Below are 15,025 nucleotides of genomic sequence, written 5' to 3' on the forward strand. Positions count from 1 at the left end.
TAGGGCTGTCTGAATTCACCTCAGTGTCACTGCTCGCATATTCATTTATGGCCTTTGCAGAGGAAATATTTTCCAATGGATGTGCTGAAACAGAAAATGCATTGTCAGCATCTTTGCTTTTCCAACCTCAGTTGTGACTAATTTACTTTCCTTCCCATTAGACTTTTTTATTTCATTTCAAATATTGCATAAACACCTTTAATTATAGTAATTTTGTGCCATGAATGGTAGTAAAGCCTTACTATAAAGCTCCTACGTTCTTTTATCATACATTAAATTAAAGCCAGTTAAAATATGCAACTTTGTGATTTTCACCTTCACATAAGTTAGTACTTGTATCTCTGTTAGTGTACCTGAATTAGAGGACTAAGCACCAACATTTGAGCATGCGGGATTTTGGAGGGTGTGTGCCTGCGCTAAATGCAAATAAAAATTGCACTTCGCAAGTAGGACAGCTTGCCTTTACCCTTTTGCCTAACAGCTTCAAAGGTATTGTTTGAAAATTAAATTTATATTGACAAATGAAAATGACCAGTAATAGGAGACTCTTAACAATGTCTTCCCAACCAGCTTTTAGAAGCTGTCATCAACTAATTAGCTAGTTGACCTGTATGCTTTCTTATAAGTATTTAGCAGAAAGATTTATAGTACAAAGTCAGCATAATTGAGGAAATCAGAATTAAAAGTGAGGGATTCATATTTTTCTTCTTAATTATGGAAAAGCATATTTAGCCTTTTGTATTGCAAGTGCATTCTTTACTCCCAGAGCCAAGCATGTACATTTAACCTGATAATACCTTAGCCCTCCCAGAAATTTTCTAGTTGTCCTTTTATCCTCTGGAAACCTAATAAAATATTTTTTTTTCACATTCTCTGTAATTTTTTAAATTAAAGAATAGTTGTGGAGGAGGGGATGTGTTAAAATGTAAGATTTTTTTCTTGATGGTTATTTGAAACAGGATGATATGATTCTGTAATGAAGTTGCCAATTTGAATGCAGACAGTATTTGTGGCAGGGGTAACGGACTTGTATCTAGAGTTACTTTTTCCCTGGGGTGCTCATACATGCAGAAAGCAATAATGTGCTCTGTCTGAAAACAGGGCGAGGGGTGAAAGAGAGCGAGGCCCATGTGTTCAAAAAGTTGTCTTTCTCCAGGATGTTTCTTCCACTTGAACATACTGAAGCCAGTTGGTTCCCCCAAAGTGAAATCCCCCTCCCTCGGCTTAAAAAAAAAAGTGGTTTTAACCATTGGGCTTTGCTTCGTACACAAGATCAATAAATATTTGTTCAGCAGAGTGAACACTGCATTTCTGTCGATGTCCATCTGACGTTTGAAGTACAGGGACTCATAACCATCTATGCTGCTCATAGGTCATGGTCTGTCTTGGCTGGACGCAACATGAAGTTGGGGAAAGTCCCTCCACAGTAGTAAGATCCCAGATTCAGAGAGGCTGTCAGTCTTTATAGTCCCAAAGCCCAAATAGTCCCAGAGCCCTAATAGGCCATAACACTTTGAGTTGTCCTTAGCTTACAAGCCTGGGGGGATTGCAGCACACAGATGTTATACTCTCTGTTAGAAGCATCCCAAAGCCATGAAATAAGCAGGTTTGACTCTAGCTGATGTCCCCAAGCCATCAAAGTGTTGTGGAGACATCTGACTTCAGCCAAGTCTGTGACAATTGCCTAGGTTCCCTGTGTAAATTACTGGAAAAAAAGAATTTTGGGAAAGAATGCATATGACCATTTTTAGATGACTACAGTAGAGTAAAAAAAATTTCATAAGTACCTCTTTTTCTCTATTGATTAAAGAGAGTCGGGACAACTAGTTCATTATATTCTTCCACATTTGATAGAATCAGTCTCACTCCTGATCTGCAGGTGATAATGGTATGTCTGAACTGGTTTATAAATCCATGTCCTCAATTTAGAAGATCAGGAGCTAATCTCATAGAAAATGTAAGGATCTTCAGGTTAAGCAATGCCATGCCTTTATTTCCTTGGTGGATTTCTGACCTTCAAACCAGTGCATAGGTTCCTTATGTGGGAAAGCTGAGTGCCTCAGGAGACTGGGGACTAAGCAGAGGACACGCAAAGCACAGGCTGTATCTGAAGTTCTTTCCTTCTCCAGAGCACAAGTGCCTGACGCAGGCTTGTGAGGAGATGCCTTCATCCAGACTGGAGGAATGTAGGCATATAAAAATTTCTTTCAAATAATTCGTTAAGGATGACTCTTTGGATTTGGTCGTGGAACCAATTTTTTTCCATCAGCGTTACAGCGCTTACTCAGAAAGTGGATTTGTAACCCTCCTCAGCTGAAGAAACCTTAACCCACATTTCCCTCTTCCTTGGAGAAAACAACAGACTGTAGGATGGTTTGGGTGGGCACTCTCACACCTTCAGCTGTCATGGGCAGGAGTTTCTGAAGGCCAAAGGAATGAGGCCTGCATGGCACTACAGGTTAGCGATCAGGGCATCCCTGGCGCTCAGTCCTGCCCCATAAGATGTTTTATGAATTTTGGAGTAGATATGGATTCAGTTAAACTCAGGATGAACAGTAGAAAGAAAAAGGTGGAGGAAGGGGGGGAAAAGGTTTATTTGCAGGCTGTCTTTAAAGTCATATGGCAATACCGTAGCCATGCCACATGCCTGGCCCTCCCAAGGCATATGCTGTCCCCATCAGGAAACATCTGGGCTAATAAAAGCCATGCAGTATCATTGAGCCAGGTCTTAGTTACGCAGAGGCTATATCCATGACCAAATCATGGATAGTGATATTAGTCACTGACTTCGTAGGGAGCAATTTAGCCCTCATCAGCTAACTTTGTGATGGGTCTGCTATGCCTGTGTGCAAGCATGAATCCGTGTTTATATATAAGGCATTTTTATAAAACAACCAGTTCTGAATATTATGATGAAACACTGTGGGCAAGGCTTGAATAACTGGTAGAGTATTTGCCAAAAAATTAGTTCTAGCATAGTTTTTAAAGCAAATCTCATTTTCTTCCCTAAACAAAATCAGGAGATATTGGTTTATTATTTACCGAATAAACAAATGTGGCGCAACTGTCTTCTAGCTCTTACGGCTTGCATACGTGAAAAATGGTTGGAGCTGGTGCAGGGGGAGTTGTAGCCTGTTATTTTTAGGAGTGCCTTGTGTTGCACTTCATTCTTTTTCCAGGGCTGTTCCTGGCTAACTTTCCCATGAGTTTTTAACCTCTTGCTCCTGTTCTCTTATGTAACAGGAAACAGGCTGACAGGAACAAATAAAACACAGCCTATCTGATAGTCACACTCAGAGGAGCGGTTGATTTAGTTAGCCCTGCCTTCATTCCTCCAAAGTAGATACATTTGGAGATTCGGATGTGCCTCAGCTCCTCTCCAGTTGTTTCCCAGGAAGCAGCGACTTGTTTGTGTTCAGCAAGCGGCACCGAAGTACTGCAAATATGAGAAAACAGATGCATTTCTTTTAAGGTTGAAATTTGTGGCAGTGTCATGTCCTGGGATTGTGGATTTAAGTATCTGTTTGCTCTTTCTCCCACCCTTAAGGCAGGGGTTTTGTGCAAGCTTCAGGGAAGAGATGACATCGGACGGATTGAGCTGGTCCAGAAGCTGGCGAGAGAAAACTGCCAGTTTTTGCAGGCGGAAAGAAAACCACTGGAGAAGGCAGAACAAGTAAGACATTTCTTGTTTGGGTGTTTTGTTTCTTTCTGGTAGGGGAGGGAGATTTAGGTCACAAAACTGAAATAGCAAAGCTGATGGTCAGAATCCAGGGCACACATTAGTCATGGAGCTGTAGCTGCTCTCCTCTGGCATTTACATTTCTCTGAAGTGCATTCAGTTCAATAATTGTCAACACACTTAAATTATTACGTTGTCATTAACTGTCAGTTACTATTATTAATATCTTACACACATAGGAATTAGCAGATGATTTCAGGATGCTTTCTACCAAATTGTTGTTAGTGATAATGAAATATTTGGGGTTTAGGGTGTATTTAAATAATGTATAAGGTATATCAGTGCTTTAAATTGTCTTAAAATTACTTTTCTTCTGGTACATTTAGAGGCAAGTATTGGCTGGAGCTTTTCAGTGTGAATTAAGAAGAATGGTCTGGGTACGGAATTCAGCAGTTTCTTTAAAAAATTTGTGTTTTCAACCAAAGGCTACACTGAAGAAAACAGCATTATGTTTAATGCATCTGAAAGCACTTATTCAGTTGCTAATAACTGGATTGAATATGCACTAAAACTTGACTGCTCTGCTTATAGCACAATGTATCCTAATTTTGTTCTCCTGGTAAAGATTTCTATTCTGATTGCATATTGCTCTAAAGGTGCCCAGGATAATAACTGCAAGAAACAACAAAAATCCCACCTAGTCCTCATGTGTCTGGCTATAATGTATATGTAATTTATTCCATTTTCTGCTCACTGGACAGTAGAAAAAAGGCATGTGCTTTAGAAAAGAATTACTTTTCAGCTCATCAGCAAGCTCATTCATACTGAAGTAAGGCTGCACAAAGGAAAAGAGAAAGATGAAATCTTGTTTCAGAGCTTCATGCTGTTCTGTTCCGCAGCATATAAGCTCTAGTCCGGTGTAGTTAAATATGTAATTGTATCAGTAGGTGTGCACGAGGGAGGAGGGTAATTAGCCAGGCTTGAATCCCTGAGATTGAATTGTTCCTCAACTGATCCGCTAGCCATGGACATCTGGCAGAATTTCCATATATCTTTAAACTGTATCAGCAAAGTGCAATTAAAAGTTTAGGTCCTTAAGTAACGATTTTAAGCCAGGGAAGGTTTCTAATTGTGTTTCAGGATTTGGAAGCAAGATTACAAATGCTGTGGGCGTAGGGGAGAGGGGAATGCCGGGACTGATACTCCAAAAATTCAGTGGATATTTTTGCTGCTTACTCCAGTCATTGCAAAGGGTGATGTGGTGTCAGCTGCAGCTCTGTAGCTGCACAGATTACAGTACAGTTCCAAAAATGGAAAGGAAAGAAGTGCTCAGCTTTTCTTCTCCCTTGAAAAGTATGGTACTTAGCAATTGCTGCTATTTAGGAGATGAGTGACTTCAGTTTAGCAGGAGCTAGAGCAAGCTGCTCCTATCCATACTGAGCGGTATAATGCAGCAGTTACTGCTCTTGAGCAAGGACGAGCCTTTAGACCTAGGAGGTGGCAGGGAAGAGAAAAGTTGCCTGAGAGACTGCAGAAGCACAGGTCATTCCTCATGTGCCCTTTATTTCTGAGTGGGGAGCACCTTACAGCTAGTGCTGGCAGTAACAAGTTGTGTGCTCCTCTCACCCTGTTCTGCATGTTGCTGGTTGTTGTAGGGTAGGGAGTGATGTGGCTCTCTCCTACGGTCCAGGCAGCCCATGCCCAGATGTAAGAGAGACTTGCAGTCCTCAGTGCGGGTGTATTTGCTAAGCCCCCAACCGGTGTATTGATTTCATTAGGAACAGTCACCAAGAAGGCATTACCGAACATGGGCAAGGTCTGTTGTAGGGTTTTCAGTTCAGCTGACTCAGGTAATTTATTTTCACTGGAAAAAAAACACACTTTGTTGTGGTGAGGGCGGTGGGTCACATACGTTCAGGAAGATGTGAGCTTCCATCCCTTCCTCTCCCTCCCTTCCTCCCTGTGGTCCGAGAGTGGCTCTGGCGCATGTGCAGGTGGCAGGATTTGGCTGGCTGGGCAGAGTTCGCTGCTCCGGGCAGCTGTTCCCTCTCTTCTCCGGGGAGAAAAGCAGCAGGCTGGATTGCAGTGAGTACTGCTCAGATGCGGGTTTTCAGACCTTCCCATCTCATCCTGCTGCTACAGAAGTGATGGCAGATTCATTGGCACCGGCTTACTGCCCAGTCCTTGTGCTCACTGTAAATGTTAGAGGAACAACATGTTCAGGGTGTGCTGTCCTTACAAAATGATGTGTAGCATGCCCATCTTTCTTTTTTTTTTTATTTTTAAAAGCATAGCTTACTCTTACATTACTTTCTCAGAAACACAGGCTAATGGGCACTTGATGTAGGCAGTAAAATGGAGCGGCTCTGCGTGTTCTCCACAGGACCCTCATTTCTCAGCAAGTATCCCTGCGCTAAAGCTTTCACCAGCTTTCCCTCCTGGGGAGCTCAAACTGTGCTTTCACGGATGATCTGCCTTCCTCAAAGGGATGGTGTTCAGTCTGTAAATGAGACGCGTGAACACCCTGCCAGGCTTCTCTCCCTGCCGTTCAAGAGCCAGCTAGCTGGGCTGGCCTCCTGGTGCCCATCTCGAAGCAGAAATGGTGTTGGTTGGCAGGGCTGTGTGTTTCAATAAGCCCAGGGCAGTGTCGCTGTTTGAGGCTGGGGGCTTTGTAACCCATCTGGAAGTAAAGCTGCTCTTTCCAAGATGGCCAAGGGGGAATTTTTGCCCAAAGTGGAGTTTTGGTTTGTTCTCCTCTAGGAATATGCAAAAATAAAAACCAACTTGAACACAGGGTTAGAATTGTGCATATGCATACTTCTTATCTACATGTGCTGTGTCCCACCCATGCAAAAATGTCAGGGCAATGGAGTTGTGGCTCCTCTGTTGCTACCTGTGTTTCTAAAGCAGGTCTCTTCAGACTAGAACCTCACACGGTTTTCCAGCATTAACAGCAAACACAAATGTAGTGTGATTGGGCTTTGCTGATTCTTGTACTTTCTTTTGAAGAAGGAAGAGCTCTCAGCCTAAGTGAAGAACTGAGTACCCAATGAACCCAATAGCTTTTTTCCTACACAGTGAGTGAGATGTGGAGCTGCCTGGGGAAATGACTCTCTTTGTAGCATTCTGAGCATGATGGGGAGCTAGGCTGTGAGGAGGACTGGTGAGCCCTCCTATCATTCAAATAAATAATCACCATCTTCATCTGAGTTTGAGGACAGAACTTCATGACTCACACAGGAAAGGTAGATGACATGTGGATGCACGAGACCTCTGGTCTTCCAGAGGTTTTCGGGCAGATTAAATACCTAATTGTATTCTTCAAGGTGTGGTGTTGGAGTCTGTGGTCTGTGGCCCACAATGGGCAGGTGAAGCACGGATTGCTTTGGGTCGCTGGTTCAGAACGAGATGAAATTTAATTTTTTTTTTTTTTTTTTTTCAGAAAAAGCAGATGGCCTGTAAGAGGGAAAATATGTGACTGCTGGGTGGTTCACTGGAGGAAACAGCTCGATTTGGAGCTATGGTGGCAGAGAGAAGGGATTCCCTCAGTTAGGATGTGTTCTGGAGGGTGTAAAATTGGGGTATATACGTGATGAGTTTGTACATGCATACATTTTTACTTCATACTTTAAGCACCGAAGTTCATACTGCTTTTGTTTCAGTTTCTGGTATGCTATCATTTCTTTTCAGATTCATGGTCTGGATAAAAAAGTGTTCTGAAAAAGTCCTATAATTTAAAAAGTTTTGTGCACAAGCTCTATTATAGGTGAGCTGCATTTTTGTTTCTGGCACTGCAAGCTTGCTGTGACCAGATTAGACTGGTATATTGGAATTGGAGGTTGTTCTTCTGTAGCACACAGTGCCAGCTTCCTCTCTGGTGAATATAATGTTTGCAAAGTGCTCTAACTGTAACAGTGCTCACAGACTTGTAGAGGAAAACAAAACTAAATTACAGTGATTTTTTTTCCCCATTCCCACTTGCTAATGTGTTAGAATAAGGTTCTTAATTAAGACACTGAACCTACCATATGTGTTAGGTTTCCTAAAAATTCAGTTTTGCTAATGAGTAGAAAATAAATAGTAGTAAATAAGCTTCTAAATAGGCAGATAAGCTTCTTCTCTGTGCTGTTGCATTCCTACAATGAGATTCAAGGTATTGATAAATAAATAAAATGAAATGGTTGTCTAAAATGCACTGAAATTATTTTAATATCAAATATGGGCTAGAGTAAAAATAACAATGCCAGCTTGCAGTTATAATTTTATCATTACATGCAAATCACACTCATAAGCCTAGGGAAATGTAAAATTGGATATTTGTATTTTTACGTTATTTAAAGATTTCATTCCCTTAAAACAATTGCTGTGACAGAAAATAGATTAAAAATCTGTATTGAAATATTCAGCTATAAAATGAGCTTGCTTTTTTGAGAAGTTTGCTTACTGTTAGCATTAATTGTAATATAGAAAGCAAGCTCAGTATGTAAAGCCATTTGAAGTCATTTCTCATAGCTTTTTTGTGCTCAAGCATACATCTGAGATGCATTTGAGACATATTTGCACTAAATCGTATTTTGTTGGAACTCCTTTTAAGCAACTACAGGCTCAATTAAATAATGCCTTTGTAATAGACATGATACTGTTTGTACAGTATTTCCAGTTATTATTTCAACGAAGCATTTCACTGATTAAGAAAATCACATCTGTTTATAATGTTATTGTCTTAGCAAAATCGTAAAAGTGCTTTGCACCTCAGCCACATGGGGAAAATATTCTTTAGATCATAGTACCGTTTTCATAGTCAGATCAACTGAATAAGCTTCCTACATATTGACACGAATGTTCAAAGCAAATATAAGATTCTCTAATGTGTCCATTAGAGAACTAAAGAATATGAAATCATTTCTTCAACTATATAAATTATATTCTAGGCTGGGGCTCTTCCAGTACTTCCATGCATCAGTGGGGAGGGGAATGTTTCCTAAATCCACCTTCTAATCCCTTTACAGATTAACATATATATTAATTAGAGTTACGTACTGTTTAAAAGTATATAAGTACATACAGCTTGAATGTATTGAGTCTGTGAATTAGCCAGTTCAAGATGAAAGAGTTATATTGTAGGGGGGCAGGTATGTTTTCAGAAGGACAACAGATACTGAAGAACAGTTTTGTTAATTTACTGGGTACTAACTTTTGTAATCAGTGGTCTCATTAAGAAGACAGATGATTTGCTCATTGAAGCAGGTTAGTGGTTGGGCTGAAGCTGTTAAAAGGCTTACAAAAGAAGATTAATGATTTAGAGCCTGGGGTTGTATAGATTACTCACGACCGAGGAATTTCGTGAGGAAATTCCAGCCATGACACATCAAGGTTATTTTAGGGTGCACCTACCTGTCCAGCTGGACGCCTGCAAGGAGACAAGAATGAACGTCAGGACATGTCCAGAGCTGCAGTTTTTGTTAGCTTAACAAAGCCGTGGCCTTGCGCTGATGTACCGTTGACTTGATGGTCAGTAAGCAGGGCTCTGATGGAAAAATATTGCTTAAAATGATGACGTTGAAAGACATCTGAATGCAGTCAGTGACTGAAATCTGTGTTTTACTTTTTAAAAAATGTTGTTGCTGCTTTTGTTGTATCTGCTTTAGCTGGGACAGATCTAATGGATAGCTTGAGTGCCGATTTACTGCATTTGGCTTTTGGAGGCTATTCTGCATCTTTTACAGAACTGTGGATCAAGTGAACGTAACATCTATAGCACAGTTTTTGCAGAAACTTTCATGGCTTGAATAGCCATTAGATGGTACAGATGTCTGAAGTCATTGAAACAGAACGGATTTAGCACGTCAGCACAGGAGTTTGCTATTTCCCTTCCTACCTCTTAGATCTGCCAGTGTTAGCAGAGAGAGCTGTACCAGGGTAAGACGATAGTTTGCAATTTTGACTTAGTCTTCAACTACAAGGCAATCAAAAAATGAGTCTATCAGTGAGGTTGTCAGTTTAGAGCTCTGTGTTGAGTAAGAGTAATTAAGAGGTAGGTACATGCTTGCTGTGGAGGTAACCTGAAGTTCAAGTTTCTGGTCTGAATCAGGAGGAACAGGGACTTGAATCTAGTTCTGTCATGTTCTGGAGATAGCGTCCTATTCCAGACGGTCGATCTTTCATCTGCTGGAATGAATGCATAGCCCCAGGTGATCACCTGTTCTTCATAAGCCAACCTCTCTACCTTCTGATAAGAAAAGACTTCTGCAGGTCCTAGGATTTTTTTCAGTGCAGAACAGGCACAGGCATCTTTTTGAAATGGAAAAAGTTTGCCAGAGATAAGGATCCTCCTGCTCAGATGTAGGACTGGGATCGTTTGGCTGCTAGGAAAAGCTTTGTTTCAGTCTCTTGCAACTTGATAAAATCATAAGAAAAGCATTTTTATTTACCCTGTACTTTTAAGAGGACGTACTATACCTTTTGTTGAGTCTATTTAATGTGGCCAGAGTTTTGGAGGAGAATGCCCTCTTGCCAGGAGTGAAAAATAATGGTGAGATGATATGGTCGTTCTTCCTGTAAAAATAAAGCACTTGAGAGGAGTCATGCTTGTGCTTACATGTTGTGTTGTGAGCACAGTATAGGAACATGTCAAGTGGGAAGCTCACTCTTTTCTTTTGAGTCAAGTTATATGTTCCCATAATACTTTCTTTCCTCCAGATGCTCGGCCTAGTGTTTAAAAGAAAAGAAAGCCTAATTTGCTCCTCTTTGATTTATTCTGTAACATTAAACTACTTTGTATAGAAGGAAATTCCACACGCACATTCTGCATGCTGGGCTTTCTTTGGTGTGGAAGGTGACTCATTCTTCTATCAGACAATACCTTAGCTACTGGGCTGAAAGGGGTAAAAAGGGTATGTGGTATTTAGCAGGCTAAAACCTGCGAGCCAGAACACTGAATTTTTATTTTTGACTTCATCGGTTATTTAGTATGTAACCTTCTTCAGATCATGTCACTTCTCTGCACCTTTGTTTGCCCAGATATAAAATGGGGTCTTAAACATGTAGGACCTTGAAGGGGTGCTATAAAACCTGCAGTGGTTAATGAATGTTGGTGAATTGCTTTGAGATCCTTGAGAGGTGGTTTGGAGATCCCAGCAAGCTGGAAGTGGGTTGGACTTTGAACTGCTGAGGGCCAGGCTGGGGATATATTTTAAAAACGTGAGCAGAGTTGTGGCAAGGCCAAGCAGCTGCAGTTGCCAGTGCGTTCTCTGGGTCCCCAGGCATCGCTTCCATGGCTGTGCCGTTGGCAGCATCCCTGCCCCGACTGCCTGTCCGCATCCCTGGGCTGCCCCGTGTTGTGCTGCTCTGTGAAGACACACAGGGAATAATCCAGCTGAAAAATAAAACAAATACACCTTTCTTGTGGGGTTATTTTCCAACTGGATCAGTTTCCCGCATGGCACAGGGATATGGGTATGGGGTGGGAACGAGACATGGTGTCAGGGATGTCCCTCGCTGGCGAGAGCTATTCTGCTGCTGACAGTGAAACACAGCCTTCCTCCTTTTTTCCCCAAAGCCTTGTGACTTACCAAATCCAGAAACTGAGCTGCGTCAAATTAAATGTCCTTGCATTTTTTTGGTTGGCATAATTTTGATCTAGATCCTGTGCTTCACCATGTGGCTTCATGAAGGCTTACATGCACAAAGAAGGGGGTGAATGATGAGTGGGGTCAGCATCCAGGAGCAGGGAGAGGACAGGAGTGCCCTTTTTCATGGGCAGTGGGACTACACAGTTCCTGGTAGCAGCAACACTGAAAACATGGTTCCTTGGTTCTGCCTTCTGCTCTGTTTATCAGTGTGAAAAGGAAGAGAAACACTCCAAAAGCTGTCATCTGCAGGTTGTCACTGTCCTCTGCTTCTGTGTTTCTCTCGAGATTCTGAACCACTTACCTGCTTGTTTCTAGACTGTCCAAAGGCTTACATAAAATTAATCTATCATTTTCTCCCTTTAGAGAAGTGGAAATTACCAGTTTATGAATTCAAAGCACCTGCTCTAATGTTTTCCGGTTTTAAATTTACTGTTCTGTCCCTCTCTTTGTATGATCAATACATTTGATAACATTCTGAATGTTCTTTTCTCCATTTTTCTGACTTATGACATCGATAAACTCCCAGTTATGCTGATAATACAGTGCCTGTATCCTGCCATCTGCTTCTGTACAGTTACTTCTATGCTTGTCCTCGGAGCTCTGAATAACAAAAGTGCCTGGATCTCTCTGTCAAGTTAGAGATTTTGTTATCTAAATTCGGGAAGATTAAAAAGAAAAGTTGATAATACTTTGAATAGGTACCACGCAAACTTAAGCCAGGAATTCCAAGCAGTTTCTGAAATACAGGAGAAGTAGTTTTGTCCTTCACCTTTCAGTGGTGCAGATCTTTTAAAGTCATCTACTGTTTTACTAGACTTTTCTCTTGGAATTGAAACCAATCAAGGACATCTGGCTTTGGCTCATAGTGTGGACCTGGCTGAGAAGAAACAGCCAAGATAAATGGAAAACTTTGTTGATAAGCCAGAAGCTGATGGCTGTCCACCACATCATCCTCTTTGGAAGTTGCCTGAGATTTGGTAGCCTGCCCAGAGATGAGAGTCATGTAAAAAGGATTCTGTGCTTCAGGCCTCCCCCTACCCCCCCCCCCCCCCTTTTTTTTTTTCCTTCCTATCCTCCCAAATAAGTTCAGGAAGAAGCTTCAGTTTCATTGAAGTGGAGATTTGGGCCATTAATGCAGAAGATACGTGGCTAGTGTCATTAACAGGTGATCATGTTTCTACATGTCAGCCTTTGCTCCTGTTTGGAGTAGAGACTGCACCAGAGCAAATTCTGTAGTAGGATCTGCACTCTGTGCTAAGGTCAGCGTGGTTCCAGTGGCAGGATGCTCTGGAGTCAGTGGGGAGTCCTTTGATTTCAGGCATGCTGTGCTGGCACCACAACCCTCCCCAACTGCCAGAGCAACCTAGCTTTCTTCAGAGATCTGACAGCCTGTGTCAGGGCCTCACTGGAATAAATGCCACCAGCATTTGTTGGCATTTGTTCCTTCAGGCAGGCTCTGGAGACCACCTGCAGCATGCTGGTGTGAAGACTTGGCCTTTCCCTTACATTCAGTTGCCTCCCCTGTACCACAGTCAGGTTATCTGCACTGAGGGCTTTTTTGGAAAAGGGGCAGTTGCAAAGTGTCTATCTCTGTCTACATTGCTGGACCTTCCTCCACAGCAAGAAAGGAAGGACAACTTGACCTTGTATTTTTTTGCAGGTTTCTTTTTTTCCAGGATTTATTTATTTTAATGATGAGACATCCCTTAAATCTCCAAATGTTGTCCTTTTGCTATGGCCATTCTGTCACTCACTGTGCCTGCATTTTAAAGCTTAATTCAGCTCCTGCTGATGTTAATAGGTGTTTTTTGGTGAAAGCAGGGTAGAGCCCTTAGGGTCCAATGCTTCTGTCACACCATAGCCTTGAAGGTGGTGGCATTTTGCAAGATGTGCTTTACACATGGTCACCTGTGGAGAATGCCGATTTGGTAGCAGTTACTACACCACTTGCATTAATTTTTCCTGGTTGTATATGGCAGCTCAAAGAGCAAAGGAATGAAAACCCAGGCTATTAGTGGTATTTTTGCTGACAGTCTTCCTCTAAATCAAAGCAGGTATTCCCCTCTCCTTCCTCGATTAGTGTTCCTACCGCTGTGTGCAGCACCTCCTATATTCTAATTCACAGCACGTGAAAATGAGGTCTCAAGTGCACGTGCATGGATTTCTTTTTAACTACCCAGTGAAAAGTTTTAATTAGATGTTTCATGTGGAAACATGAAACGGGATTTGAAATTAGCAATGACCTTGCGGCCTTCCTCAAATATATTTTCTGATACCATGTGGCAGGCAGTTCCCAGCTTTTTTTGTCAGTGGCTGGAACGTGCACATCCGAGCGGGGAAGGCTCTGACGTGTGGAAGCGGCAGCAGTTACTGGTTGCAGGAAAAAGTACTTTAGCGTCATTTGGTGACTGGGAAAATAATAGAATGACGTAACTCAGGAAAATCATGAATAGCAGCTGGCATTTCCTTTAACAGCTTGCTGGAGATCAAACCTTAGATGGATTTCCAAGCTCTGAACTAGGGTAAGCCCTGAACAGGGGGTGATGTTGAACTACACAGACTTGTTTGATCAAGGAGAAGGCATATAGCTCACATCCCTTGTTGGCTGTGGTGTGCATCAGCTCTGTCCCCTGCCAGCCTGGCTGACACTGCTGTCTCACTTGGAGTGGCTGGACTGAGAGCATCATCCCTTAATTTGTCTCTATTTTCTCCGGGAGGTGAGGGGAGTAGACCTGAACAGGCTCTATCAGGAGCAGTGTTTCTTCTTAGCCCAGTGCTGGGAGGAAGAAAGGAGAACCTGCTCTTTTGGTAGAGTGGGAGACAAGCACAGAATGTGAATATACATCACCTTTTTGGTTTGGTTGCAGTATCACAGTGTCTCTTTCCTTTTTAGAGGCACTGGTATTTATCAAATGAATACAATATCAGTTTAGGCCTTTTTGGCGAATACTTGCAATATTGCAAGTAGGGGATTATTCACGATAGGAACCTTTAAAACATATATGTGGATACAACTACAGCAGTTACATCGATTTAGTGTTTGCAAAATACGCTGTTTGGCCATATTTAGCAGGTTGATAGAGAGAACTGATGTGGTCTGGGTCAGGGGGGAAGACACTAATCAGAGCTGGCTGGAGCGAAGAGGCCAGAATTTCAGTTCTCACATGCAAAGCCTGGTTGTTCAGGTTTCAAGCTAAAAACCAGACACATTCAGGCCTGGATTTCCAGGTGTGGATGGTACGTGGCTGGAAGGTGTGCCAACACTCTGATGTTGTCTCCTCATGCGTGAAACCTGAGTCTTTTCAGTGGAATCAACGCATTTATTCAGTCTGTCTAAATAATCTGTCAGTCTGTACACAGTACCTATAGCGAGCTAATCATTGGGCTGTATTGATTTCTTTTTGGTTTCCTAGATTTGATGAACTTGTGTAAAAGAAGCATGTGGCTTCTAAACAAAAATCCCTTTACAGTGAGCTCTTTACTCCTATTCCCCCGCAGAGGCTGAAGTAGTAAGTTAAGCCTGGGTGGAGGATTGTCCTACCCGCTTTATCCTTGGCATCGCAAGATTTTCCAGAGGAGTTTGAGCAGTGCCCAGTGGCCCACTGGGAACCCATCAAATCCCACACGTAGCAAGTGATAGCATCTTGCATCTGGGGCCTTTCTCAGGATTTCGCCAAGGATATGGCAGAATCCTCCTCCACCAAGGAACCTGGAG

The 15,025-nt window shown here is 42.1% G+C and overlaps 1 protein-coding gene across 4 annotated transcripts in view; it reads left to right on the plus strand.

The window, feature by feature from the left end:
• Window positions 1-15,025, plus strand: part of RAPGEF5 (Rap guanine nucleotide exchange factor 5) — a 167,452-nt gene that overhangs the window by 69,630 nt on the left and 82,797 nt on the right. For 2 of the 4 annotated variants that reach the window (XM_087773465.1, XM_087773455.1), the window contains exon 9: window positions 3,548-3,673. In XM_087773465.1, the coding sequence (XP_087629591.1) occupies window positions 3,548-3,673 (126 nt within the window). Of the gene's footprint in view, window positions 1-3,305; window positions 3,434-3,547; window positions 3,674-15,025 lie in introns of those variants that run through there. The other 2 variants (XM_087773474.1, XM_087773485.1) reach the window with 2 other exon arrangements.

The sequence above is a fragment of the Nipponia nippon genome, unplaced genomic scaffold, assembly GCF_047370975.1.
Source record: "Nipponia nippon isolate SJK-2023a ecotype South Korea unplaced genomic scaffold, ASM4737097v1 scaffold_1, whole genome shotgun sequence".
NCBI lineage: Eukaryota > Metazoa > Chordata > Aves > Pelecaniformes > Threskiornithidae > Nipponia > Nipponia nippon.